The sequence below is a fragment of the Orbicella faveolata genome, unplaced genomic scaffold (genome assembly GCF_042242905.1).
Source record: "Orbicella faveolata isolate gen_17 unplaced genomic scaffold, um_ofav_v1 contig_2, whole genome shotgun sequence".
Taxonomy (NCBI): Eukaryota; Metazoa; Cnidaria; class Anthozoa; order Scleractinia; family Merulinidae; genus Orbicella; species Orbicella faveolata.
The window spans coordinates 28,392,630-28,416,799 of NW_028301547.1; the positions used below are offsets into that span (position 1 = coordinate 28,392,630).

At 38.4% G+C, this 24,170-nt stretch overlaps 1 protein-coding gene across 2 annotated transcripts in view; it reads left to right on the top strand.

The window, feature by feature from the left end:
* The window catches only part of LOC110053988 (zinc finger ZZ-type and EF-hand domain-containing protein 1-like), a 52,174-nt gene that overhangs the window by 5,781 nt on the left and 22,223 nt on the right, over window positions 1-24,170 (top strand). For both annotated transcript variants that reach the window (XM_089290638.1, XM_089290639.1), the window contains exons 9-49: window positions 420-543; window positions 882-990; window positions 2,591-2,656; window positions 3,471-3,617; window positions 4,254-4,306; window positions 4,652-4,730; window positions 5,255-5,386; window positions 5,984-6,100; window positions 6,370-6,473; window positions 6,569-6,649; window positions 6,966-7,064; window positions 7,307-7,398; window positions 7,540-7,601; window positions 8,275-8,376; window positions 8,754-8,819; window positions 9,110-9,152; window positions 9,408-9,530; window positions 9,755-9,850; window positions 9,956-10,003; window positions 10,124-10,194; window positions 10,830-10,962; window positions 11,359-11,470; window positions 11,784-11,966; window positions 12,507-12,568; window positions 12,666-12,831; window positions 13,488-13,609; window positions 14,132-14,254; window positions 15,352-15,453; window positions 16,900-16,967; window positions 17,144-17,225; window positions 17,313-17,396; window positions 17,816-17,927; window positions 19,049-19,176; window positions 19,589-19,683; window positions 20,227-20,348; window positions 20,556-20,635; window positions 21,359-21,449; window positions 21,908-21,984; window positions 22,801-22,899; window positions 23,475-23,572; window positions 24,005-24,113. In XM_089290638.1, coding sequence (XP_089146764.1) covers window positions 420-543; window positions 882-990; window positions 2,591-2,656; window positions 3,471-3,617; window positions 4,254-4,306; window positions 4,652-4,730; window positions 5,255-5,386; window positions 5,984-6,100; window positions 6,370-6,473; window positions 6,569-6,649; window positions 6,966-7,064; window positions 7,307-7,398; window positions 7,540-7,601; window positions 8,275-8,376; window positions 8,754-8,819; window positions 9,110-9,152; window positions 9,408-9,530; window positions 9,755-9,850; window positions 9,956-10,003; window positions 10,124-10,194; window positions 10,830-10,962; window positions 11,359-11,470; window positions 11,784-11,966; window positions 12,507-12,568; window positions 12,666-12,831; window positions 13,488-13,609; window positions 14,132-14,254; window positions 15,352-15,453; window positions 16,900-16,967; window positions 17,144-17,225; window positions 17,313-17,396; window positions 17,816-17,927; window positions 19,049-19,176; window positions 19,589-19,683; window positions 20,227-20,348; window positions 20,556-20,635; window positions 21,359-21,449; window positions 21,908-21,984; window positions 22,801-22,899; window positions 23,475-23,572; window positions 24,005-24,113 — 4,062 coding nt within the window. The remainder of the gene's footprint in view (window positions 1-419; window positions 544-881; window positions 991-2,590; window positions 2,657-3,470; window positions 3,618-4,253; window positions 4,307-4,651; window positions 4,731-5,254; window positions 5,387-5,983; window positions 6,101-6,369; window positions 6,474-6,568; window positions 6,650-6,965; window positions 7,065-7,306; window positions 7,399-7,539; window positions 7,602-8,274; window positions 8,377-8,753; window positions 8,820-9,109; window positions 9,153-9,407; window positions 9,531-9,754; window positions 9,851-9,955; window positions 10,004-10,123; window positions 10,195-10,829; window positions 10,963-11,358; window positions 11,471-11,783; window positions 11,967-12,506; window positions 12,569-12,665; window positions 12,832-13,487; window positions 13,610-14,131; window positions 14,255-15,351; window positions 15,454-16,899; window positions 16,968-17,143; window positions 17,226-17,312; window positions 17,397-17,815; window positions 17,928-19,048; window positions 19,177-19,588; window positions 19,684-20,226; window positions 20,349-20,555; window positions 20,636-21,358; window positions 21,450-21,907; window positions 21,985-22,800; window positions 22,900-23,474; window positions 23,573-24,004; window positions 24,114-24,170) is intronic.

Genomic DNA, 24,170 nt, shown 5'->3' on the forward strand with positions numbered 1-24,170 from the left:
GGGAGCCCTAAATTTATTTGTTAGCTTGAATCGGTCCCACTGATAGTTCTGGGCATTTTAAAAATTTCTTTTTCCCATTAATTTTAAAGGGAGTCAGTATGGGGGTTCAGTAGAAGGTTAGCTGACCAGGGGCCCATTTCTCAAAAGCACTGGAAACCTTTCGGGTTCGTAAAGCCATTTTGAGTTCATCTGTATCCAAAACGGAGAAGTGTATATGCCTGAAACTTCTTGTATGAAGGGAACCTCTGTTCATCTTAATAATATGTAAATAAAACAGCTCTGTAATCATAAGGTTTGAGATTTTGCTATGGCTTTCCAGGGGTGAAAACTTTTTGGGACCATTGAGAAACGGGCTCCAGGAGTCAGTGTTTATTTGAAACCCTGCTAAAAGTGTTGTATACTGATGTTCTACTTTGTAGTTCTTGCTGAGAAACAGAGCCACTAGTACATCTCTTCCTTTGCCTGCCCTAGAAGGATTCTGTAACACTTCTGAAATGAGACTGAAAGTTTTACAGGCTTTCATGGATGCACTGAAAGAGAAAGGTAAACAGCTGGGTAAATGCTACATGTAACTGTACCTATGCTTGTCTTAAACAACTGAGTGAGTGCCTCACAGGGTCTGGACATTGTACGTGTTGGTGGGGAGAGCTGAGGCAGTGAAAGAAAAGAACCTTTTCAAAAAACTCAGGGATGAGACTTAAGTTACTTGTCTCAAGTCAGACAAAGTTACTACAAGAACGCCAGTCTGTGATCAGTTACAAAGTACATTCCAAGCTTGTCAAAAACTGGATAATTTGTTTGAGTAGTCTGTTCTATCTGGAGAGGTAAATAAATATCCTTATGGCTTTTGTTTGTTATGCTTTTTTTGTTTGGTTTAATAGCTGAAGTACAGAAGCAGGTCCCATCCGTGGAAGAAGGTGAAGTGCTCAAGCCCTTGATGAAATGTTACACAGCACTTGAAGTGTCAAGCAGCAAGGGCGACATTGCCAGGTATGAGAACTTTTGCTTTGATCTGGCTGAGTGTGTTTCTAAACTTGTAAAGTAGACTAAAGTAGTTGTTAAAAAAGAAGTGACTTTCTCTGTGTCCGTTATATATCCAATACAACTGTCATATCAGGAAGACACTGTGAGAGGTAATATGTAAATTTAGCCAAGCCTAAAAGCAGAGCTCCTGATTGCATTATAATGAACCATAATTAACCATAATTAACCTCTGCAACTGGAGGTTTGACTTTCCTTGACTGTACACCCTCCTTCTCCCACGGAGTAAGAACCTGGCAAAAATCTGTGATCAACACAATGCAACGTGCTGTGGCATACTGCACTGCCTGCCCCGCCCTGTTGTTAAGTGTACAAAATACACATAAAAGTCAATATTCTCTAAGAAAATATCTGTAGAAATGTTGAAATACAGAATCAGTTTTATCGCCTGCTGAGACTCACAACATCAAGGTTTGAATTTGGAATACCTTAAATCCTTGAATTAGCAACCAGGGCACTTATTTCAAATTTAGGAGAAGGGGGCGGGGGGGGGGGGGGGGGTGTATTCAAGGGGGGACTTATTTAACTTTTCCCAAATCATGACCTGACATGGTCATTTTTTAATACATCCTATGCACGTAAACAACAACATAAACTGTTTGTGAACATAAAAAGCTGATCCTAAAGTTTAAATCGTGGCACCTTTGCTACTGGTAATTTTTTTCTCTAAACTTAATGTGTTCACATACTGAAACATGTTTCAGGTTGCATTGTAAAGATGTAAATTACTAAATGACTGTAAGAAAAAAGCTGGACAAGAGTGATTAAACACTAGGAAAACTATACAGAAATGTACATCCTTTGTTGTCTAGTTACTCATCCACGAAATGGGGGGGGGGAGGGGAGGGGAGGTGCTTATTTCAGGGGGGCACTTAATTTTAAATTTTGGCTGATAGGAGGGGCACTTATTCAAAAGGGGCGCTTATTTGAGGGGGGGGGGGCACTAATTCGAGGATTTACGATGCATGCAATCTTAGCTAAGGCTATAGTGCACCCTGTGTGGAAAAACGTTAATTATAATTCATTATTATATGGCTCGTGCTTGTAGTCAATATAACAGATGCTCTGATTGGCTTATTCTTGGGCAGTAATCTTCTGTAATGCCCACAGGCCCATTACAGGCCTGCCAAAAGAAAGCAAAAAGCCATACATGTATGAACATTTAGTCTTTACAGGAAAATCTCAAACCTCAGCCTTGCCATATTGACCTTGCTATTGCACACTCAATGGGTAAGGTCTTGGTTTGAGATTTCCAGGCCATCAACTGCAAATTTTTGGTTAATAAGTAGTTAATATTGATTGTGCAGTACCAGAAAATATCCATACTCCCCCCACAGAAGTGATCGGAATTTCCTGGGGGGTGGGGGTTCTCTAAGACCAAAAAATTGAAAGAAATGTATCAAGTTTAATTGGAATTTCCAGAGGGGTTGGGGTGGGGGTTTGTCTTGGAAAAAATCCCTTCCATGGGGGGGGGGGGGGTATGAATATTTTCTGGAACTACACATTGATTATTTGTTGCTGGTTGACAAATACCTGTTTAATGTTTCAGGTTGACAAATGGAGACACAGGTTCTTACTGGCAGTCAGATGGACCTGCCAGGTCTCACTGGATAAGGTAAGTACTGTTACCACTTTGTGACATACAGTACAGTGTTGTGCAAAGTAATGCAAGCAAAGTTCAACAAAATTCCTGGCTTTTCGAAGAAATTTAGCTTGAAATGATAGTTCAACAAAATTTCCCCGCATTTTTGTGACATCTATCTTTGCAATCCACGCGAATTGTCGGAGAATAATTCACTGTGCCATAATTTACTCCTCCCGAAAAATTTGCTGTGAGTTTTTAAATGATGATTTGCTGTTCCTGAAAATTTGCTGCAATTTTTCAAATTCATCTTCTGTTCACAAAAGGCTAAGAGCTATGAGTGGAATACATAAATGATCATGAAAGAAGTCTTTAATATCATGAAATAAAATCATAACTCCATGAACTGTTAGCTATGAAACTCACCTGGTTATTTCACAAGGAACACTCAATATGTTGACTTAATCCAAACCCCAAAACACCACAGTTCCATTAAATACCTGAACTTGTTGTTAATCACTTAATACACTTGCCAAAACGCCATTTTCAAATTGTTGAACTGTTTACACTCTGACTGAAATTTCCTGAATTTTTTGGATTAAGGTGAGCAACCATAATCTAACAGACAGTGTTTCTCCAAATACAGTGTCAATACATATGTCAATACATATGACACTGTCAACTCTTATGACTGTCAGAGTTGAAATTGAAGCTGTTGATCAGAGAGACAGTTGGGTTTTTTAAAAATATTTTTCAAAATGAGCTTTGAGATTTGTTTGATTAGTTTTGTGTATTTTTTTGAGTTATAATTAGTGTTTGAGACTGATTTATCATACTTGTGTTTCAGATTACGAATGCGGCCAAATGTTGTGCTAAAACAACTGTCAATCAATGTAGGCTCATCTGACCAGAGTTACATGCCACAACATGTTGTTGTAACAGCAGGACGGGATGAGCAGAATCTCAGGGAAATCAGTGACTGTAGGATCCCTAGGTATTACATGCATCCCTTGTGAACCTTAGCTCAAAATAAGAATTCTCATTGCTTGACATACATGCACGCTTCTTTTTGTGCCCGTCTTGAGAATCTCAGGAAGGGGGAATCTCATATAAAAGGGATGGGAGTTCTCATGAGAAATTTTGAAAACAACCCATGGATGAGAGGTACCAAGATCCTGTTTTGGGGGCATGGCTTCAATTTTTTACACCCTCAAGAGATTATACATGTACCCATTGTAAAACAACACCTCATCTATCTCCTGTCATATTTTTTTGGCTCAACACCCTAAAAGGTACAACGTGCACCCCCCTTCCTTTTTATGTGGGAGGCCCCGCAGCCGAGAATTTGATGTCATATCAAGATGATATCCCCTTGTAGTCAAACAGTCCTTTTTGTCATTCTCATTACTTGACTGCCGTGGTGTCCAATGATTTTATATTGAAGGCCAACTTGGATGTTTAGATTTAAGAAGAATTTAACAGAGCATTTCATTGTACTTCCGGCTGGTGAATGCTAGGTCACTTACAGTCTTTATAGTGGAGTTGATAAATTACAATGTTTTGAATAATGTTTAACACAGTTCTGGGTAAAAGAAGCAAGTTAATGTCTTTGTATATTTGATCCCATCAGTCAGTTCAATGGGGACTTTGTTTTGGTGGATAACGTGAAAATTCCTTATCCAGGTATGTAACAAGTAAAATTACACATTTGTGTGATAAATTAGGTTATTCTGTAAGAATATTTCTGGCAATGAGTGCTCAGTTTGCTGCAAGTTCAAAACTGTTTCACACAATGAATTGTAAGAAATCTCAAAGTCTACTCTACATTTGCTTCACTAAGTTTGTTGTTCTAATTTTAACAACTGAGTTATTAAATGACTCTGACAACTTATGAGTCAGGATGTTTTGTGTCTGCATCACAAAAATGTTGACAGGTGGTAGGGAGACCATGCACTGTCCATGAAAGAACCTCTACATGTTCACACATTGTTATTTAAAGTCACTGTCTGTGGTTTCTTGTGATTCCAGTGATACAAATCAATATTAGAAGATGCCACAGTGATGGCTGTGATACAAGAATACGAGGAATCAAAGCTGTGGGGTACAGGTGAACAACTGACTTATATTATTAACAGCTATAATTTGTTTGATTTTATAAAAAAGGCTAGAATGTCTGGCTGTCATTGGTTTCTTTTTCTTGACACGAAGCCACTATTAAAGTTTTACCACATGTAAATTTATGCTGTGCTACTCTTGAGTGATGCCAATTCACTGTAGGTTATGTAAACCCACATTATATCTGGTAGGTTTCCTCTTTTGTAAACAGTTTGTCAGCACTCATTTATTACTCTTGTGCTAGAATGATGTTTGAAGGCTGGATGACACTATCAAGCAGATAAATGGCTATCCAATGGATAAGTGTTAAAAATACCAACTACGCTATCGACTGGATAGTGATTTATCTTTCAAACAGCCCACATGTGGTTTAGAGTGTTTCTTTGCCAACATTTGATATGTACATGTACGGTACCTTCCATTTTGTCTCCCTGGCACTCAGAAGGTCTGACTTGCTTTTCTTATTAAATGTGTGATACACTCAGTTGTCTGTGTAACTGGTGGATTTTGTTTCAGAGTTTTGAAAAGTAAAGGCATGAGTGTGGGTGATGCATCAGCTGTATGGTTTCTGTCTGTTCTGGGAGCGACTGCTACTGCTGCTATGCCTATGGCACCACACCTTAGGGATCTTATCTTGTCTCATACAAGGTAATTAAACAGCCTAGGGCTAAATGAGCTGTGCTATCAAATGGAGTTTTAATGATTGCGAATGGCAATTAATAATGGTTATTTAGGAGGGAGATATATAAATAAATGCCCCTTTAAGAAGCATGCTATTCTATTAAATGCTATTAAATGTTAAAATACAATGTACTGCTTGTTGTGCATTGAAAACAAGACCACAAAATCCTTTAAATTTAATCACAAGTAACAATACGTGATTGAAGGAAAGTTGTCAAGAAAAATAATAAACTGTAAGTCAGTGGTTTTTTTTTGGAAACTTGTGTTTACCATGTACTTACATGTATTTGCAGTTAGAATTGTTTGTAGACATGTATATTGAAGCATGTACATGTAGTTAGTTAACCTGACTATGATGTATTGACTGACACACTTTTTCAGTGTTCATTCTCATTTTTTCAGAAGCTTGTATCCTAGTTTATACTTTGTATGGACAGTGCTTTCAAACAGCTGTGTCCAGTCAACACGTATCAGTTTTGTTGCGTGTCAATTTTTCTTATAATTATATCTTTTTTAGACTTACTTGGCAGATCAAATGATATAATTTTTTTGTTTCATTAAAAGGTCAGCCCTAAGCCACATGAGGCCAATGTCATTATCCTTAACATCACCAGACAGACCAGCATCCCTCTCTCATAATGTTCTTGAGGAAATTGAAAATTTTCTCCATTCTGTTGTAAGGTGAGATATATGTTGTACTTTAATTTGTAAATCCCTGTTTTGCCCTAAAGTTACTTTTATCAATCTGATTATCAGGCTACAGCTTTCTTTGTTTACTTGTACAGTGTATTAGGTTTTCTTGAACTGGTTCTGACATTACCTCTGTATTGTGCTATCATTGTCATTTCTGCTGAACCCATGCTTTTTTTTTCTGGTTTCTGTCAACAAGTCTCTACCTGGCAAAGTTTTTGGTAACCAAAAATTATTTGTGCATCTGAATTTCTTTGTAGATATGAAGGTTCAATTCAACCAGAGAGTTTAAAGATTTTATTGGAATATACTTTAGCACGTGGAAATCTAACAAGTATTTTTAAAGTTCTAAAATTACTGTATGGTAAGAGAAAAATATATTTGTTTTTTATGTCATTTTGGAAATTACCTCAACTGAGTTTGTGAACTGATTTTTGTACTTTAAAATCTTTCCTTAAGAAATTGCTTTTGAAGATTTTGCTGCTGCCGAAATTGTGAAATCATTAGAAGATGTTCAACTTAGAGCTACAAAGCAACATGGTAAGTAATTGTCGTTGTTTAAATTTATATTTGTTTTAACCTTTTCAAACCCTCTGGCGAATGCAACAGAAGGTTGCTGAAAATTTATAATTAGTTTTTACCAAAGTTTTCTTATTAGATTGATCGCACATGCTGTTAAATCACCACTTCACGGGCCTGCCCAGTTTCAGATATTTTGTTAAATCCACCACCCCGGGGCCATGCATTGTTTATATGTACAGTAACATGTACATCATAACTTTACGCTACAAGAATCAATTGTTGTTATTTAAGTACATTGTATCTGAGTAACAGCATGTGTGTTTCTTGCTGTTAGGTGCAATCTTAAAGATGTCTTTGTCTTCTTGTGATGGAGGCCACAAAGATAACCTTTCAAAACCAGAGAATGTTTTGACAGACAACTGGTCATCTGAAGGTAAATGTATTTAATGTAAATTCCGTTGTCAATCCAAGCAGAGTAGCCTGTTGACACTAGAAGCAAGGCAACTTTCTGAACTCATTTGTCACCTGCATTATGTGCTACGTGCATTTAGCTTTCATTGCCAATGTTTGGGCTTTGCATTTTGTTAAGTGTACAGAGTATGTAAAGCGTAACTCACCATACATGTCAGAAGGTAGCAACTTAATCATGTCTACGTGTACTTGCTTTTGATCAAGCTTACTTATCAGAGAGTGGGAAGACGAGAGTGTCAATGATGTTTTCAAGCGCTGCTTCTGTTCGTGTTAAACTGACAAGGTTAATCATCAAGGTTGGTAGCATAATTATGGTAAAACAACTTACCTTTAACCAGTAGTTATATCTTTTTTTGACTTTATCATGAGCCTGGTGGTGTTTTCTTTTGGCAACTTGAATCTTAATAACCTGGTCAATGTAATCGTCTCTTTTCCAGGTGTCCAAAGGAGAAATTGGTCCATCACATGGGTTGGTGTTTGTTCTGGATGATTTAAAAAGGTACAGGTGATTTTGTCAGCTACACTGTATCCGTTTCAATAAAGATCAGCGATTCAAAGTTTGAAAACAACCAAATGGTATTAAAAACATTCATGGTCCGATAGAAGAGGCATTCAAACCAGCGCGAGAACCCTGTGGTGTTGGTCAGCTTGCTATCATGTTACCATAAAATTCCGAAAGTAACGGCCCGCATTGCTTTTGGATTTAGCAGACAAAAGAGGCCGCTAGTTTCAGGTAGCCGTTGACAGTCATTTCAGACAAAGCGGGCTCGTGTATGATACTGACTAACCACATAAATAAAGTAGACTGTGTGAACAAGAAAGGCCTTAAATTTTGGTACTACTCTCGGATAGGCCGTTACTTTCGGGAAGACTGCTACTTTCGGGGTTTCGATTGAAGGTAAAAATTAACGTTACTTTCGAGGAGCCGTTTTTTCTCGAGGAGGGGTGAGGGCGTTATTTTTGGAATTCTACGGTATGCTTTCATACCATCTATGCTCTGTGATTTTACCAGCTCACTACCTAAGGTTATTTTTTTTTTTAACGTTATAGTTAAATTTTTAAAAAAAGACTTTGATCACAAGTTTTGCCTATGTTTTGAAACTTTCTACAGGTTTACCGTAGATTAATTACTATTTTTTACTAATGGAAGGGAGTGATTTATTTCATTTCAGAGATGAAAAAGAAAAAGAACGTGAAGGAAATGGACATGAAACAGATGCATTAAGCAAGTACAATGACTGGACCAAAGCTACATACACAGATTATTTAGCAAGGTGAGATTACATGACTTGTAGCTACAGAGCAATTCTAAGGCTTCTAGGAATATTTCTTACAGTTTGCTTGACTTATTTAATTGTAACTCTCCTTGTTTTTCTACATAATTTAGTAAATTATTACTTGAGGGTTCTTTGCTTTGAAGATCATTTTGTATAAACCTTATAAAGGTAAACAGCTCTTGGGTTATTTTACTATGGACACAAGTTGTTACTAAATCATTGGCAGATGGATTTAAACTTAAGACCCAATATCGGTGGAATTAATACCAACAATTTATAGCTTTCAGTCCGGTTTTTTCCAGTGCTAAAAAAAACTGCTAAAACCTCATTGATTTTAACTGGTTTTGGTTTGGTTTTTATTTTCTTATTTTCAGTTCTAAGGAGAAATCAGAGATCAATCACGATGAGCCAGTGGCCTTTTTTGCGACAGAGGAGGACTGGTATGTTGAACTAGAAATGAGTGTGCAATGTACCTTAAGTACTCAAAACTACATATCAATTGATTTTTGGTAAAGTTAGTGCCTAAAAGTACACTTTTTTAGAGATTAATGGGTGGTAAGGCGTTTTGTATCCACAGTATGTGTAGTCAGTGTGCGGCAAGAAAATAGCCATTTTTGCCAAGTTTTTGGTGACTCTGTTCAATGGTCTTTGCTAAATAAAACAGCAACCAGACATTAAAATCGGAACGTTGTTATTTAATTACAGTTCAATTATTATTATCACTTTTCAGGGATGAAGTTGAAGTTCATGTTGATAGGATTTTGACGGGAAAGGTATTTCCTTGTCATATTGTGTGCGATAATAAGAATGTTCTCTGTGCATGTGATCATGTTGTGTCTTAATATCTTAGGACATATGAATTTGAAATTGCAGTTAAAGATGATAATTTAACCCTTGGTCAAGGTTAACCTTGGATAAACACTCATGGGCCTTGAAAAACATTAATCACAGGCTCTATATTACGTTGTAACTGCTGTTAAATAGTTACTACAGGTACTGTCCATTCTTTCCTGTGTTCTATTTTACAGTATGTTGTGGTGAAGTTTCTTGGAGCAAGGAAAGAAAGCGCTGAAAGAATCGGAGTGCTAGGAGTCAGCTTTTTTGGTTATGAAGTCAAGCTCAACTGTCCTTTACATGATGATTTGCACTTGGTAAAGTTTGGAACCTTTTTGGATTGCCTCTAGATATTGTTATAATGAAATTTCCTAGATCTTTTAATTATAAGTTTAACAACACTCACTTTTGTTAAAAGAACAATCTTTGTCGAGATCATACATTTTCCATGTTTTATATCCTATTGTTTGCTATGCATGTGTCAGTGTTGAATATCTAAGCCTGTTCTAACATAAATCAAAAATCATTGTTTTTATTCCAGAATGATGTGGCTCCTCTACCGAGTGGAAACACTGTAGAAGGCTCAACTTTGTTTATTCGAGTTCTTTCATTTCTTGATGAAATGGCTAAGGACCAGGTACTGATCAATATTTCGCAAAGTTTTCCTGTGTAAAGTAGGATTTTCTGCTTTTTCAAATGCAAATTGTTATCACCCGTGTTCAACTTTGCTCATTTTTTCCAGATTCGTCTGAAATCAAGACCTAAGAATCCACCTTTATTTAAGGAGAAGGTATAAAAATTAATATAAGTGTGCTTTATATTATATTGTATTTGATTTATGTGTCTGCATGTGTGTTTTATGATATAGATAGATTATTGTATTATGTTATTACTTTGTTTGTATTTGCAGGAAGGTCAGCTAGAAATGAGTAGTGTCAGTCTGGAGCTAATCTGGGATGTTTATTCACTTGTTACAAGCAGGTACAGCTCAAGACCGTGAATGATAACGAATTAGAAAACAGTCCTAAGAAAACACGCGCGCTGATTGGTTAACATTCGTGGTTCTATTAAACAATTAGATTATGAGCTCGAGATTTCTATTGCGTGATAGTTGACGAGGGCGCAGCCCGAGTCAACTATCACGCAAATCTACTAGTTGTTCAAAACTATATATAAATCCTCTTCACAGACACTTCAAAAAGCCAAGAAGCGGCCGTCATTTTGCTAACAAACACACACTGCCACGTTAACCACTATCTATCACAGAATAGATAGTGAGTAGCGTAGTCAATCAGAGAACGGCATTCGTGATAGAACGCTAGTAGATTTAGACTAAAACTCGATAGAAACACGGTACATGTTTTCTATATATTTCTTAAATCCTAGTCCTTATCCTCAGAGCCCAGTTGTTCAAAGGGTGAATAACGCTATCCACTGAGTAAATCACCATCCAGTGGATCATTATTGGCAAAACAAACTACAACTGTAAACTGGGTAGTGACTTACTCTGGAGCCAGGTCATCTACGTCTGAACGAACAATGATTACTTTCCTACGTTGTTAACATAATAATATTCTACTATACCGTGGGCCGTAACTTTGGTTGTTTATTTACAGAGGAGTAACACACAAGAAGATAGTTGTGTCTAGTTTGCTTCTTCTTCGTCTGTTCCACCAAAGCCTTCCATACTTGAAATCCAACATCAGAGAACTGGTAGCTGACAACACTGACAAGGCAGCATTTGAAAAGGTTCGGCTCAATTTGTTTTCTGTATTTTCGCAGGGAATTTAGTGTGATAAGAATAAAACGAGTATTGCCTGTCTCTCTGAGGTTACAGCTCCAAGTCCCGGAATCTTAAAATGCCATCTTAAGAGCTCAGATGAGATTTGCCTATGAGTGTAAATGGAGAACCTCGAACATTCCTGTCTTTGATACTAGACATCGGCTAAGAGGAAAACCAACGAAAGAGATTCAAAATCTAAAATGGAACAAGTGTGTTGGTTTTATTGCAGAGCAAAAACTAACTGTTGTATTAGTTTAGCATTCTGCTTTTTACATATGTGCCTTGAGTTAGCTTAAAGGCTTGTAGAATGTAGGACATCTACAGTGGACAACAATTATGTATTATGGATATTTATTTTTCAGCAACAAGAACTGTCTTCCAAAGTTTTTGCTCATTTGTGTGATGTTGTGGATGATAACAAGCAGTTTTACGATGAGAAGATTCATCAGATTTCAAAGTTGATTATCTTAGAAGGTAAAAGCTGGAAAAAAAAAGCCAAACGGTTATTTGATATCTATTACTTACATTTGCAATTGACATTGGTTCACTTCACATTACATTAGAACCCGCCTTAGGCTCACCTCGTTATCATAGTTATTGGTTTTACAATATTTAGTGTTTGCGACCAGTTTGGTTTTTACCGCAACAATTAATATCTTTCACTTTTGATACCACCGAGTTTATGTGAAAACGTTTGCGATATTTCTTCATGTAAGAGTCTACATGTGCGCTTTAATTTTTTGAAAGTAACAATATTTAAAGATTGGCCTGTATCTTTCCCTCGTAGGAGCAGAGATTTTCTTCCCAGACTCGCAGACAAGACGAAGTCATCTTCTGTCCATGGTGGATCAAGTGATGGAAGAAAAGAAAGCAGTGTCTCTTGGTCTGACATTTGAGTCACTTTGTAGATTCTTCAGTAACAAAGATGCCAGTGGTCTTCTTGGACTTCCCAATGCTGTGACAGAGGCAAGTTTGTCTGATTATGGTCACGTACTGTCGAGTTATTTGTAGACTTATATATTTATTATTCGACAAAATTAATTGTCGTGATGTAATCTATATGTGACTGATGTCTTACAACATACATAGTTTGCCATATTTGGAAGTACCCTCAGGAACATTTTTTGACATTGTAAAACCCTGGCCCGTCTTTTCGAGTCTGGGAATCGGGGAGACGAATGAAATAAGCCCATCAAATCCCTGTACAACCACAGATGTCTTAGCTATAGAGCGTGTCCGCATGACGTCACGGCAGCCCTATTGGTGTTCCAAAACAACGAAACGGCGGCCATCTTTGTGTACCAAACCAATCCTGTAGGAGTTGAATTCTTTTCTCATGTAAACACTTGCTTTTGGTCCATTAAATTTGCATGGCTGCTTGCCACGCGAGTGAAAACGCTTTATAAAAATACAGGATAATCAAATATTTTATCACACCATCATTTCCCAAACGCCATGTCATGAGTACTCATTCAGATGTGTTCAAAAATTGTTGTGTTGTTATAGGAAGGGTTTGACTGCGGACCTGTTCTTGGTGTCATGACAACACTACTGTCCGTAGCATTTCAAGAGGTACGCTCAATGCTAATCATAATGCCACTCTCATCTTTATATGGCATACTTCACCGTCACCTTTTCTCTAAATTTATGTCTGCTATTTTGTATTTAGTGCCTCACTTGTTTGGCAGCAAGTGATCAAAGTCACAATGATTCGACATCTAACCTTGTTCAGTTATTGTGTGCAATGCAAAGAAGTCTTCTCACATGGTGCAGCACACAGATCAAAAGTGGAAGTTCATTTGGCCAGGATGTTGCAACGACACTTGTAATAGAATGTAAGTTTGTAACAGTTGCTATTATATCTCTCAGGTACTACGTGCACTGAGATTGGTCAATTTAGCGGGCCATATTCCACCGTACTAGTCACTAAAAATTTATTCCGGTAGTTGTTGCCAAAATGTTTCGTGATTTATTGCCAGCAGTCTTCAAATTTTATAGCAAGTAAAAGTTTAAAACTTTCTTTTACTTAAAATTGTGTGTTAAAACGTGCTAACGACTTAACAACGATTTCAAATTGACTCGTTTTGTTTTCGACGTGCGTCAGAAATTTGAAGCCGTTCCTCGTGAATGGAAATCGTTCCCGAACCCGTAAGACACACAATAGAGATAAAATAAATATCGTACTAACCTCGTCTTCTCGGTTAGTACTGTAAGTTACGATCCTTGTTTTTTTCCCTTTCGATTTATGTCCCGCGCGCATTAATCGAAGGGAAAAAAAAAATCGGTCCGTAGCTTACAGTACAGACCTCGAACTCGGTTTGAAAGTGGTATTTACAGTCCAATTGTCTGCAGTTGTGTAAACGTTCTATTCAATATTTGGCAACATAGCTGCCTAATAGACGCTCAGGGTATATTGTAGTCAGCCTCATTCTTAAGGTGAATCGTGTTATGTTTGATTCCTGTCATTTATGTGCCTTTCTTGTTATTACAGACGTTGCTATTCTCGCCAACAAAGTGTTCCTGTCACTTCAGGCGGTAAATGATGCAGAGGATCAACTGACCGTGATTGACAGACTTGAACACTCATATGTGTCGGCAGCCATGAGGCAGCTGGTATGTCGGGTTTCAATTGTTCTGTTCACCTCAGCTTCTGTAAATTAGCCAGCTTTTCCTGCATTGGGTTTCTGTGATTATAAAGAGTCCTGGAATGCCATACAATGTACACTTACGTATTATCAGGCAATTCGTATCAGACTGTAATTGTGCTTGCGTTCCCTGTGCTTGCCCGGGTTGGTCGAAGGGATCTTGTCAGCTCTGCCTAAAAGAGTGTTCACTACAGATTATTTGCTTCATTGCTACACCCTTGTCGTTCAGTCGAAACTTCTTTTTAGTGTTTTAACAAAACGTTTGTTTCAACGGCTTTTTTAGACTTTCTTAAAGTTCTTTCCGATAATATTTCCGGGCCTGTTGGTTTAATGTCCTTTTGTAAGCGAAGGACTAAGCAAAGGTCAACTTGTGACAAGTCTACGGCTTTTTAAGCCGGTGTCAAACCCGCTTTTATATGTCAGGAATCCTGGTTTCAATTGTAGTATCTTTCGTATAACCTACTAATACGCCATATTGTATTTGCTGCAGGTTCTCTTTCTTAACTTGTTTACAAATGTGGATTCCATTTGTATGCCAGTACTCAGAAGCCTCCAACCAGTGACTCTGGAGTTAAAGAAATTTTCAAACAAATATCCAGAGCTTTTCTTTAAAGTAAGAGTCATTAAAAGTGTTAGCGGTTAGGTTTGACAAAGTCTCAGATTACGTAAACAGTTGTACTGAAGCAAATATACTACACATTATGATCATAGGTTTCAAATGATATTCACGGTTTACCTTTATCGACTCCCTAATACCGGTGTCCCAGGGCATTATTTTGAGCTTAAAGTACGGCCCCGTCGACACTACGCCGGAGAAATTGAAAACGCAGCTTTATTTCTACAGTTAGGCCTGCCGTCCACATTAATCAGTCACGAAAACGGAGCTTTTCGATACCGCTCTTCAATCCGAAGGAATTTGAAAAAAAAAAAAGGAAAAAAAAAAGAAAAAAAAACCGCCTGCTTTGCGCTTTAGTGTGGACGTAAAACATTTTGAAAACAGAGCTTTTCGAAAACGATGGACGTTGAGATTATCACGATATTCCCCTACCTGAGTTTCCCTCAAACACAAATCCAAAATGGCCGGTCTACATTCAAGATCTAGTAACGTACTACCAACCTTCCAGAATCCTCCGATCATCACACTTATTACTTCTTAACCCCACGAATTTTCACCTGAAGACGTATGGTTCTCGAGCTTTTGCTGTTTCCGCTCCTGAACTCTGGAACAGTCTACCTGTTTCTATCCGCTCATGTGACAATCTAAGTTCTTTTAAATCTAAACTCAAAACTCATCTTTTTAAGAAAACTTATTACTCTTAGCGATTTTTAGTTTTTATTACTTTCTTAAATGCACATTTTCAATTATTAAGATTAGTACAGCTCATTTTAGCGAATTGTACAGCGCCTAGAGCAGGCATGGATAGGCGCTATATAAATATTATTGTTGTTGTTGTTATTATTATTATTATTATTATTATTATTATTATTATTATTATTATTATTATTATTATTATTATTATTATTATTATTATTAATTGGTGTGTTTTCAAATTTCTCCAACTTAGTGGGGACAGCATATTTTCGCGCCAAACGGAGGTTATCGTTTATTTAACGTAGATCAATTAGTTTGCCTCCATGTGAGATTTTCAATACTTTCAAGGATAATTATAACATTCTGTTCATGGATTAAACATATCTTTTCGTCCACAGATTGATTCTGAAGAGTGGAATAAGACCCAGGGACAGACTGTGCTGAGAACATGGGAGGTGGAGTCTGCGCACAACTACGAGAACAACCAAGACGTCAAAATGGTAAACTCGACAAACTTGTTTTTCACGTTTTTCTTTTTCTCTGGCAGCTGTCCACAGTTTCAATATCATAATCTGTATCTAAATACAGTCCAACCCCTATTAAGCGGCCACCCCTATTAGTTAGCCAGTAATCAACGTCTCTATGAGGGCTTTTCTATTGTTTTTACCTCTATTAAACGGCCAACCCCTTTTAAGCGGTCACTATCCATTTCCCCGAGGATGGCCATTTAGTAGGGGTTAAAGTGTAGTTGTGTGATGTAATAAAATAATGATTAAAGTAAGGAAAGAAAAAAAGGAAAAACGATCCCCCACCCCAAAACAAACATTGTTGCTGGAAAACTATTTCTTGTTGTATATCAACTGTGGGAAGCAGCGCTTTAAACTAGGTTTACACTAAAGGAGATTCATCAAGTTTAGAGTACACGAATTCATAGGCGTTTACACTGAAAAGATATTCGGATTCCTAACCGTTTACACGCGACGACAACTCCTGGAACATTCATGATGAAATGGTTAACAAGCTGCCGCCGAAGAGAAGGCTAGGGGTAGATTGAGACAGTCTGAAGTTTTCTTTCCACTCGCTGACCACAGTTTTGTTGTCAATCATGTAGTCCCACCAGGCATTTGTTCTGGTCTTATCCAGAATCGTCCAGGTTTTCGATCGTGCCATCGTCATCTCCGATAAAGTGTGGAGGACGTCAAGATTGTCTGCGTCGATAATTTTGGTTTCTGAGGAATATAGCATTACCCATTATAAGAGATTGTCTGGACCTGTAACAGAATGAGGCAACTAGCGACCGCCAATAATGGTCATCGATGTTCCAACGACTGTGACTACATTACTAGATCCGCCATTTTGGTTCTACCGCAAACTCAAATGATCGCAGGCGGAAAAATATCCGGATTCGTGAGAAGATCGGTTTACACGACAAAACTCTCCGGATTCAAAAGTTCTCGGATTTAAAGTTCCCACTTTAAATTCCGGATTCATTCTCCGGAGACATGACCAAACCGGGGAGATTTTATTTCGGATTCGACCCAATTGCGCGTAAACGGCAAAACCAATCCGGCACTAAAACGTTCCGCATTCGTGACGAATCCGGAATGATTTCCTCCAGTGTAAGCCTATGCCAGCCTTTTCAGCACTGCTTAAAGTCCCGGTCAAACACGCGCAACATTTCAACGCAGTATATTGTAACATCGATAAGCGCGACATGTTGCAAAGGTTTGGTCACCCTGTTGTATCATCATCCAACGTCTTGCAACTGGGTGGCTGAAGGGAGGCCAAAAGCGGGCAATATATTGCGCGGGCGCGAGGCCAAACGCGGGCAAGACATTGTGCGGGCGCGAGGCCAACAGTTGGCAATATTTTGCGCGCGTTTGAACGGGTCATAGAAATTGTTTAGTAAAGGTGTATCAATTCTTTACCATTCATGTCTCTCTTAGGTTTTTAACTGTCCTGGTTGTTCTGAATTTACTGTTGAGTTTGATCCACGATGTGAAACAGAAAGAAGGTACTGTTGACTTTTACCTTTGTCAGTAGTTAGCAAATGCGCTTGGTGACATGTTTAAACGTTTTTAAATGGTTTAACCAAACATGCCGAGGCAACCCTATAAACGAGTGGCAAACACTTGAAAGTCAATATTAATGTAATTCTGAAGTTATTGTTTTGTTTGAATTATGTTGCAGATATGATTACTTAGAATTTACAGATTCAAACGGAAATAAAAAACGTTTTGATCAAAAGGTTGACACTGAAAAGTGGCCGAAGGTATGTCACCATACTTATGAACATTTTTCTAAAACAAGCGAGGTATTTCGACATTTCTTCACTTGCTGAGCTGTGATTATCTTGCAGAGCGTAGACTTCAAAGCTGGAAATCGCCTGCTGTTTAATTTTCACTCAGATGGCAGTAACAATGAATGGGGGTACAAATTCAAAGTAAGAGCAAACTTTATCGACTTGTTTTGCTATTTGATCTTTGCCACTCTCAATTCGGCTGAGATTGTGGCGATCGTTACAGAGCGACGCATCTTACCTTTGCCACGTACGACAGTTTTTAATTAGTTTTTGGCAACTTTTTGACTTAGGTTTTTTACAACTTCTGTTGGCATCCGTTTGAAATAGTCAATCAATCTGCGACAACTTCCCTCCGGTTTCAAACGTTTGCAGGTTTTACAATTTAACATTTCTGCCCTTGACAGCTCCAATGTTTTGACTTGCCGGCTCACATAGAGGCCAGCAAAAATGTGTCAAAAAGATGTCAAAATTTAATTGCTCAAGTGGCGAGGGTGCGACGCGTAGCACTGTAATGTAAACCATGAGTTGACTTCAAAATGTTTTTCTACCTTGGACTACAGGTAACTGCAAAAGGTTCTCCAGATGTAGCTTTGTCGTGGATTTTCGATCTACAGCTTGGAATGGCTCGCCTGTTTGGTCAGCTCTGTAGTGCTGCTCTGGATAGTAGAAAAGGTAGGTGCAAACGACCAGTGTAACATGCAACCTCAACACTGTGAGAGGCACCCAGTGCTGTTAGAACCTTTAGTCGTGGTCGAACGGTGCATTATAGTCCATGATTGTTGATTCTCCCCTAGCTATCATCGACTATCATGAAGAATTTGAACAAGCTCAAAGTGAATGATAGCCGATGTTAGAGCATTAGTTTGTCTTGTGTGATCGTCCGGGTGAAAGTAGTTCTCAAAAGAACTGTTGTCGGTGTGTTATGTTTCGACAACCTGAGCAGAAGTCATCTTCAGAGTCAAGTGAATAGTGTTTGTCAATTGATGGGGGCATAAGTCTGGTCCGTTGAACGTTATTGTCAGTTAAGCCGTGATGATATTAGCTGAAAGACTCACGTAAAGTTTAACAGCGATCATTGGACAGTTTTAGTAAGTTTCGATCCGTCTATTATTAGTCAAATTAAGTCGGTCTGTTTGAGGTCCGTCCGTACATGATAGTTGGTGGTCAAACCGAAGCGCGTGCTATCTATCATCGACTATCATTAACTATCATGCACCGTTTGACCAGACCTTACGTCTAGCATAATCCAAGCCGTTTATTTGGTTACAACATCCACGAAGACAAAGTTGAAATGATTATCCAAGATAACTCTGACCTATCTGTACATCGGATTGGAAGAGCTGCTATTTAGATGGCGAACACAATGAATCGGGTTTATTGAAGTTCTGATTTCCACTAGACTGTTTTTTTTTTTTTTTTTTTTAAACTGAGAAGTGGGTGCCCGGTTTTTCAAGAACAATTTTGAAGCGTCAGTCAATGTTCCATTAGGACAACTTCACACTAGGGACCTAACGACATGAACATAATGACACGTTACGTTTACCGTGTGAAAATACTGACGTAATGACGTAATAGCAACATAACAGCATGAACATAACGACACAAGGAAAAAAATTGATCTTTTCCTGACTTTGTTATGCCGATGCTCATGTTACCCACACAAGCAATAATGTTATGTCGCTAGTGTTAACCAGGCCTTTTTGGGTAGAATTGTTTTACGCTTGAATTTTCTCATGCGACAGCTGGGTCCGGCTAGCATGTGACTTAAACTTGTTTTTGTTTTCTCTTTGTAGCCTCCCCAACAGTGACAAATGTAGACAACGAAGAAGAAACCAAGTTACTACAGAGTGAGATCTGGACCACCCTTTTTCGTGGAGGATATATGACAGGCAAACTGCAAAGGTCTCTTTCTGGTTACCACGTGAGTGATGTTTGTTTGTTTGGTTTTTTGTCAAAATCACACTTTTTAAATGCCATCGTGAACTTCGAAAGTCTCATTGGTCAGCCAGATGGATTGCTCTCGTTTTCCGATATTGGGTTTGAGTAGTACTCAGCTTTGCAATTCTTCATTTCTTTGCTTACATAGTCCTTAAGCTTCTTGTAACGTGACCAGAGTTGAGAAGAGTTAAATTTAATAGCCTTGCGATGGAGATAATCGCGTTGGCAATAGCTTTTGATAACCGCGAGTTCATCCACGGACAGCGAATTCCACGTATCCTTGCTTTCCTCACAGGCACCTGTCTATCGGCAATATTAGTAAACAATTTGTTCCAAGTGGAGACGGCAGAGTCAACATCTTCCTTGTTTTTATTATTATTATTATTCTATCACAGGCAACAACAGGTACTCCAGTGGAAAGTTCCGTCAACTCCTTCCTCCACGGGATCATGAGTGGTGATAACAGCACCATGGAAGACGTTATTAAAAGGTTTGTGTCCAGCTGAAGGCGAGTTGGTAAGCATTTGGACTTAACGGTCTGTGACTTGATGATGCAGTGATGTACGATGGAAGTAAAGCGAAGACGTTGAGCAAGTTAGAAATGAAATTCATTAACCCAAAGTAGCCCAACTAGTTTGAAATAAATAATCATTAAGGAATATCATTACACTTTGCGTTCTGAAGGCAGAACGGAAGAAAATAGCACGTTGGCTACATGGCGTTTGGAACTCCTTTCGATCTATTTGTCCACGTGACATCATAGTTTAATGACAAGGATTTGATACCACATAACTTTAACCTAGTGATAGAAAGCCAAGTATGAGGTCTAGAAGCTCATAGCTTTGTTAGTCTAACCATTCACAGACTGGCTTTTGTTTGCATAACTTCTGGTTGCTGGGCTAATGAAGACACACACCCCGCCCTGTTGACAATGAAAGTTTTGCCCTTTTTATTGTTCAGTTGATCTGTTCAGCTACACGAATTGTAGACAAAATGGCACCATGAAAATATCAATGGTTCATTTTCCCTTCAGGTGTCGTGAGAAGGCCCCTGGGCCATTTATTGGAGGTCCTCTGGTAGACAAAGCTGTACACTCTGTCTTTGCTGCTCTCATTTGGCATTCGCAGGAATTGAGGGACCAGGTTGTACTTTTTGGTAGGTAGACCTACAAGTACTTTGTTTTCCACTTAACTACAAATATGGTAGCAAGACAATCAATTCAAGCCATTGTGAGGCAGTTGAACGCATTGCCTTCTGGAAGTGTTATTCTTTGTCGGCTTTTGCATTAAGCATACTTTGTGTCATTTCCAATTACAGTATGGCGTTAAATGATACCTTTAATTTTTTGTTTTTGTTTTTCAGCCAATAACACACCTCCTGAAGCTGTCCCAGAAGGCGTTCAAGACGCGTATTTAACGGCGGAGTCTCTCAGACGTGGTTTGGTATGTGTTATATTAAACACATTTTCACATCCTGTAGTTCCTCATTTTTGCTGGAAGTCAAGACTAGATTTGAAACAGTGACGTTTCAGTCCTTGTTTTTTGTTTTTATTCTCGGATTATCTCCCGTCTGTGCTCGTTATCCTCTTACGTCCCAGTCACAAATTAAGTAAGATATCAAACATGAAAGACCGTGTTTGACCACATTTCCTAACACCGGGAACAGATTTGAAAATACGGCACGCAGCGGACTACTTTTAATGAACTTTGATGTGTTTGGAAATGTGGTCAAACACTGTGTTGGCGTTTGATATATCTTCTCAATCGAAACCAAAACTAAGGAGAAAATGGAGAAAAATATCGTAAAACATCCATGCGAATTAAGATAAGATTCGATTTCCAAACGCCGTCACGGTCATGATTTCCTTTGTCTAAACATGATGAATCATTAAACAGTTTGAGAAGTACATATTATATATTACATATTATCGAAACCAAAACTAAGGAGAAAATGAAGAAAAAAAAATCGTAAAAATCTATGCGAATTAAGATCAGATTTTCAAACACCGTCACGGTCATGATTTTCTTTATTTAAACTTGATGAATTATTAAAGAGTTTGAGAGGTACATATTACATATTGCTTTGTTTATGTAGCGAGCTATTTCAAAAAGTAGGATTCCTACAACATTTCAACTTACAGGCAACTCTTTGTTATAAATTTCAAGGTTGATCGTCGCCAGCGTTTGATTCTGCAAGCTGAAGAAGAATCTACCCAGGAGAGCAGCTCTTCTCAAAAAATCAACCCAGACACACCTGGTATGTCCTAAAAAAGTGCTAGGCTGCGACCAAGATCCTGTGATCATTATTAATAAAATGTACTGTAATTTATGTTTAGCGAGGCTTGCGCCCAATAACAAGCTAGCATTTTAAAAGTCCACATAGACCCAAGTGGCCCATCAGGCCGGAGCTTATCCCGGTTTCTGTAACATGAAGCGACTAGGAGTATTTCTGTTCCCCCCTGGATGGGATGCTAGTCCATCGCAGAGTTACCCCCAACATTTATACACCTGGGTGGAGAGAGGCACTGTGAGAGTAAAGTGTCTTGCCCAAGAACACAACACAATGTCCCCGGCCATGTCTCAAGCCCGACCCGCTCGATCCGGAGTCGAGCGCGCTAACCATGAGGCCAACGCGCGTCCCACGCTAGCAGTTTGGCTTGTATTTTCTCTGTTTTCAAAATGCATGTTACAGTAACGTTACATTTTTGGTTTTAGTGATCGCCTGTAAAGAAAAGGCACAGTTTCTTCTCAAGTTTGCTGGGTTGCAGAGAATCACTGACAAAAGCGCAGAGGTATAATTATTATTAGCTACAGTGTAGAAACCAGTTTGATTTACAATCAGTGACAACTGTTTTGCAATTAAGAAATAGAAAACATGTCCCGTGTTTCTATTGAGGTTTAGTATAAATCTACTAGCGTTTATTACAAATGCCGTTCTCTGATTGGCTACGCTACTCACTATCTATTCTGTGATAGATTGTGAGTAGCATAGCAGTGAACCCTTGTTAACAAAGTGACGGCCGCTTCTTGGCGTTGTCGAAGTGTCTGTGAAGAGGATTTAGATAAAGTCTATTAGACTATTAGATTTATACTAAAACGATCAGATTATTCGCTCTCAATTTCTATGCGTGATAGTTGACTCGGGCTGCGCCCTCGTCAACTATCACACGATAGAAATCTCGAGCTCATAATCTAATTGTGTAATAGAACACGATTTTCAACCAATCAGCGCACGTATTTTCTTAGGTTTGTTTTCTAAACACGTTTAGATGTTACGTGCCATTATCCATAAACTGGATCTTTGAATAATGCGTTTTGAGAGTTTTCATTAGTTTAGCCATTTTGGTAAGTGTACGTGTAATTTGTTTGGCCGTTTTTATCTTATTTTAGTTTTCTATATTTTGGTGGTGTTTTTAATAAAACAATTATTCCACTCGCGCTTGTTGGATGTGAGATGATAATCGCCAACTCGGCGCTACGCGCATCTTTGATTATCTGTCGTCTCATACCCAACGGCCGTTCGTGAAATAATTGTTAATTACTATTTGGAAATATTTAGTTGCGTGCAGTTTATAAAGTGATGTCTTTGTTATTTGGTGTTATTCTAGGGAAGAGAAAACAGACGTTCCAAGTGGTTAAGCAGGAAGTCATCTTGGCAAAGGACATCTACAGAGCATAGTGGGAGTCTATTGTTAGGACCCAGGCAGGTTAGATATCCCACTTATTCTACTGATATATGCTAAGTTAGATCTGCGTGTTTCAAACTATTTGCTGTCTTAGCTTCTGGGTGCTTGTTTGTGAGCTTCCAAAGCAAGGACTACCGTACGATAGCGGTTGATAAGTACCGCACGATTTCGTAGCAAAACATAGTTACATTTAAAGGAAAACAATTTTAAGAGACTTTCTTCACCGACTCTGTAATTTCTGCACATGTTAAACTCCTGAAAAGGTGAGACTTAAATCTGCATAGAGACATAATAATTGGAGGCTTACTAGAAAACCCTTGGTTACTTCAGTCTCCAGACTCATAGAGTACACTTTTTTCTTTGTCTTTACATTTCACTGTAAAAAAAACTGTAAATGTACGAGTAAATAAAGTTATTATACTTACAAGTATCACCTCAAATAGCGTCACTTACAACCCCTTTAATTTGTTTTCTGCATGTACTTGATAGCGTGTTGAATGTCGTCTCTTGCACTCCTTGTTAATGTTGACATGATTTGACCAACCTTATAACTTGGGTGCACTAAAGTGTAACTGAATTCTTTATATTTTCTACAGAGAACGCTGTCACTTGAAGAGATCAAGACTATTGACAAACACCCAGCATTCAAACTGATCCTTGACTTTGTGACAAACGATTCGTATTCTCATGAAAGGTAAATGAACATGTTTATGGACGTTTGTTCTAGTTAGCTGCTGACTCAGTACACTGTTAAGAAATAGTTACCGTAGTCAAGTAAAAGCAAAGTGTTTAGAGGAGAAACTCACTCAGAAATTAGCATATAAACCACGCAGAGCTCGATGCAATGGATGGCTCAGGAAAAAGTTCTGTGAAATGGCGCAAGAATTCTAGTGGTCTAGGGATTTAAAATTGCTTCGTCCGTAAGTCACCCACGAGGGCTATTGCCACCTGTATATGGCTATGGAAGTGTGGAGATCTCGTCATAACGTTTTCTAATTACAAGCTACAGGTCACTTAGCCACATTGGCAAAAGAGCAAAAAACGTTTCTGAAAGTAAGACTGTTTTGTGCTGTTATTTGCCTTGATAATTGAAATAGATGAAATAGACTTTTCTTTTTTAACGTAGAATCCAAGCCCTGTTGCAGCAGAGAGTGAAACATGCCAACGCTGTTGCTGACATTTACCTCTTTGCTGCCGAATTTCTACGCATTTCTTCGGAAACCGACCTCGTCCAGGTAATAGTCTAGTAAAATATTACTATCGCAGCGCAAGTACATGTATCTCTATTACAG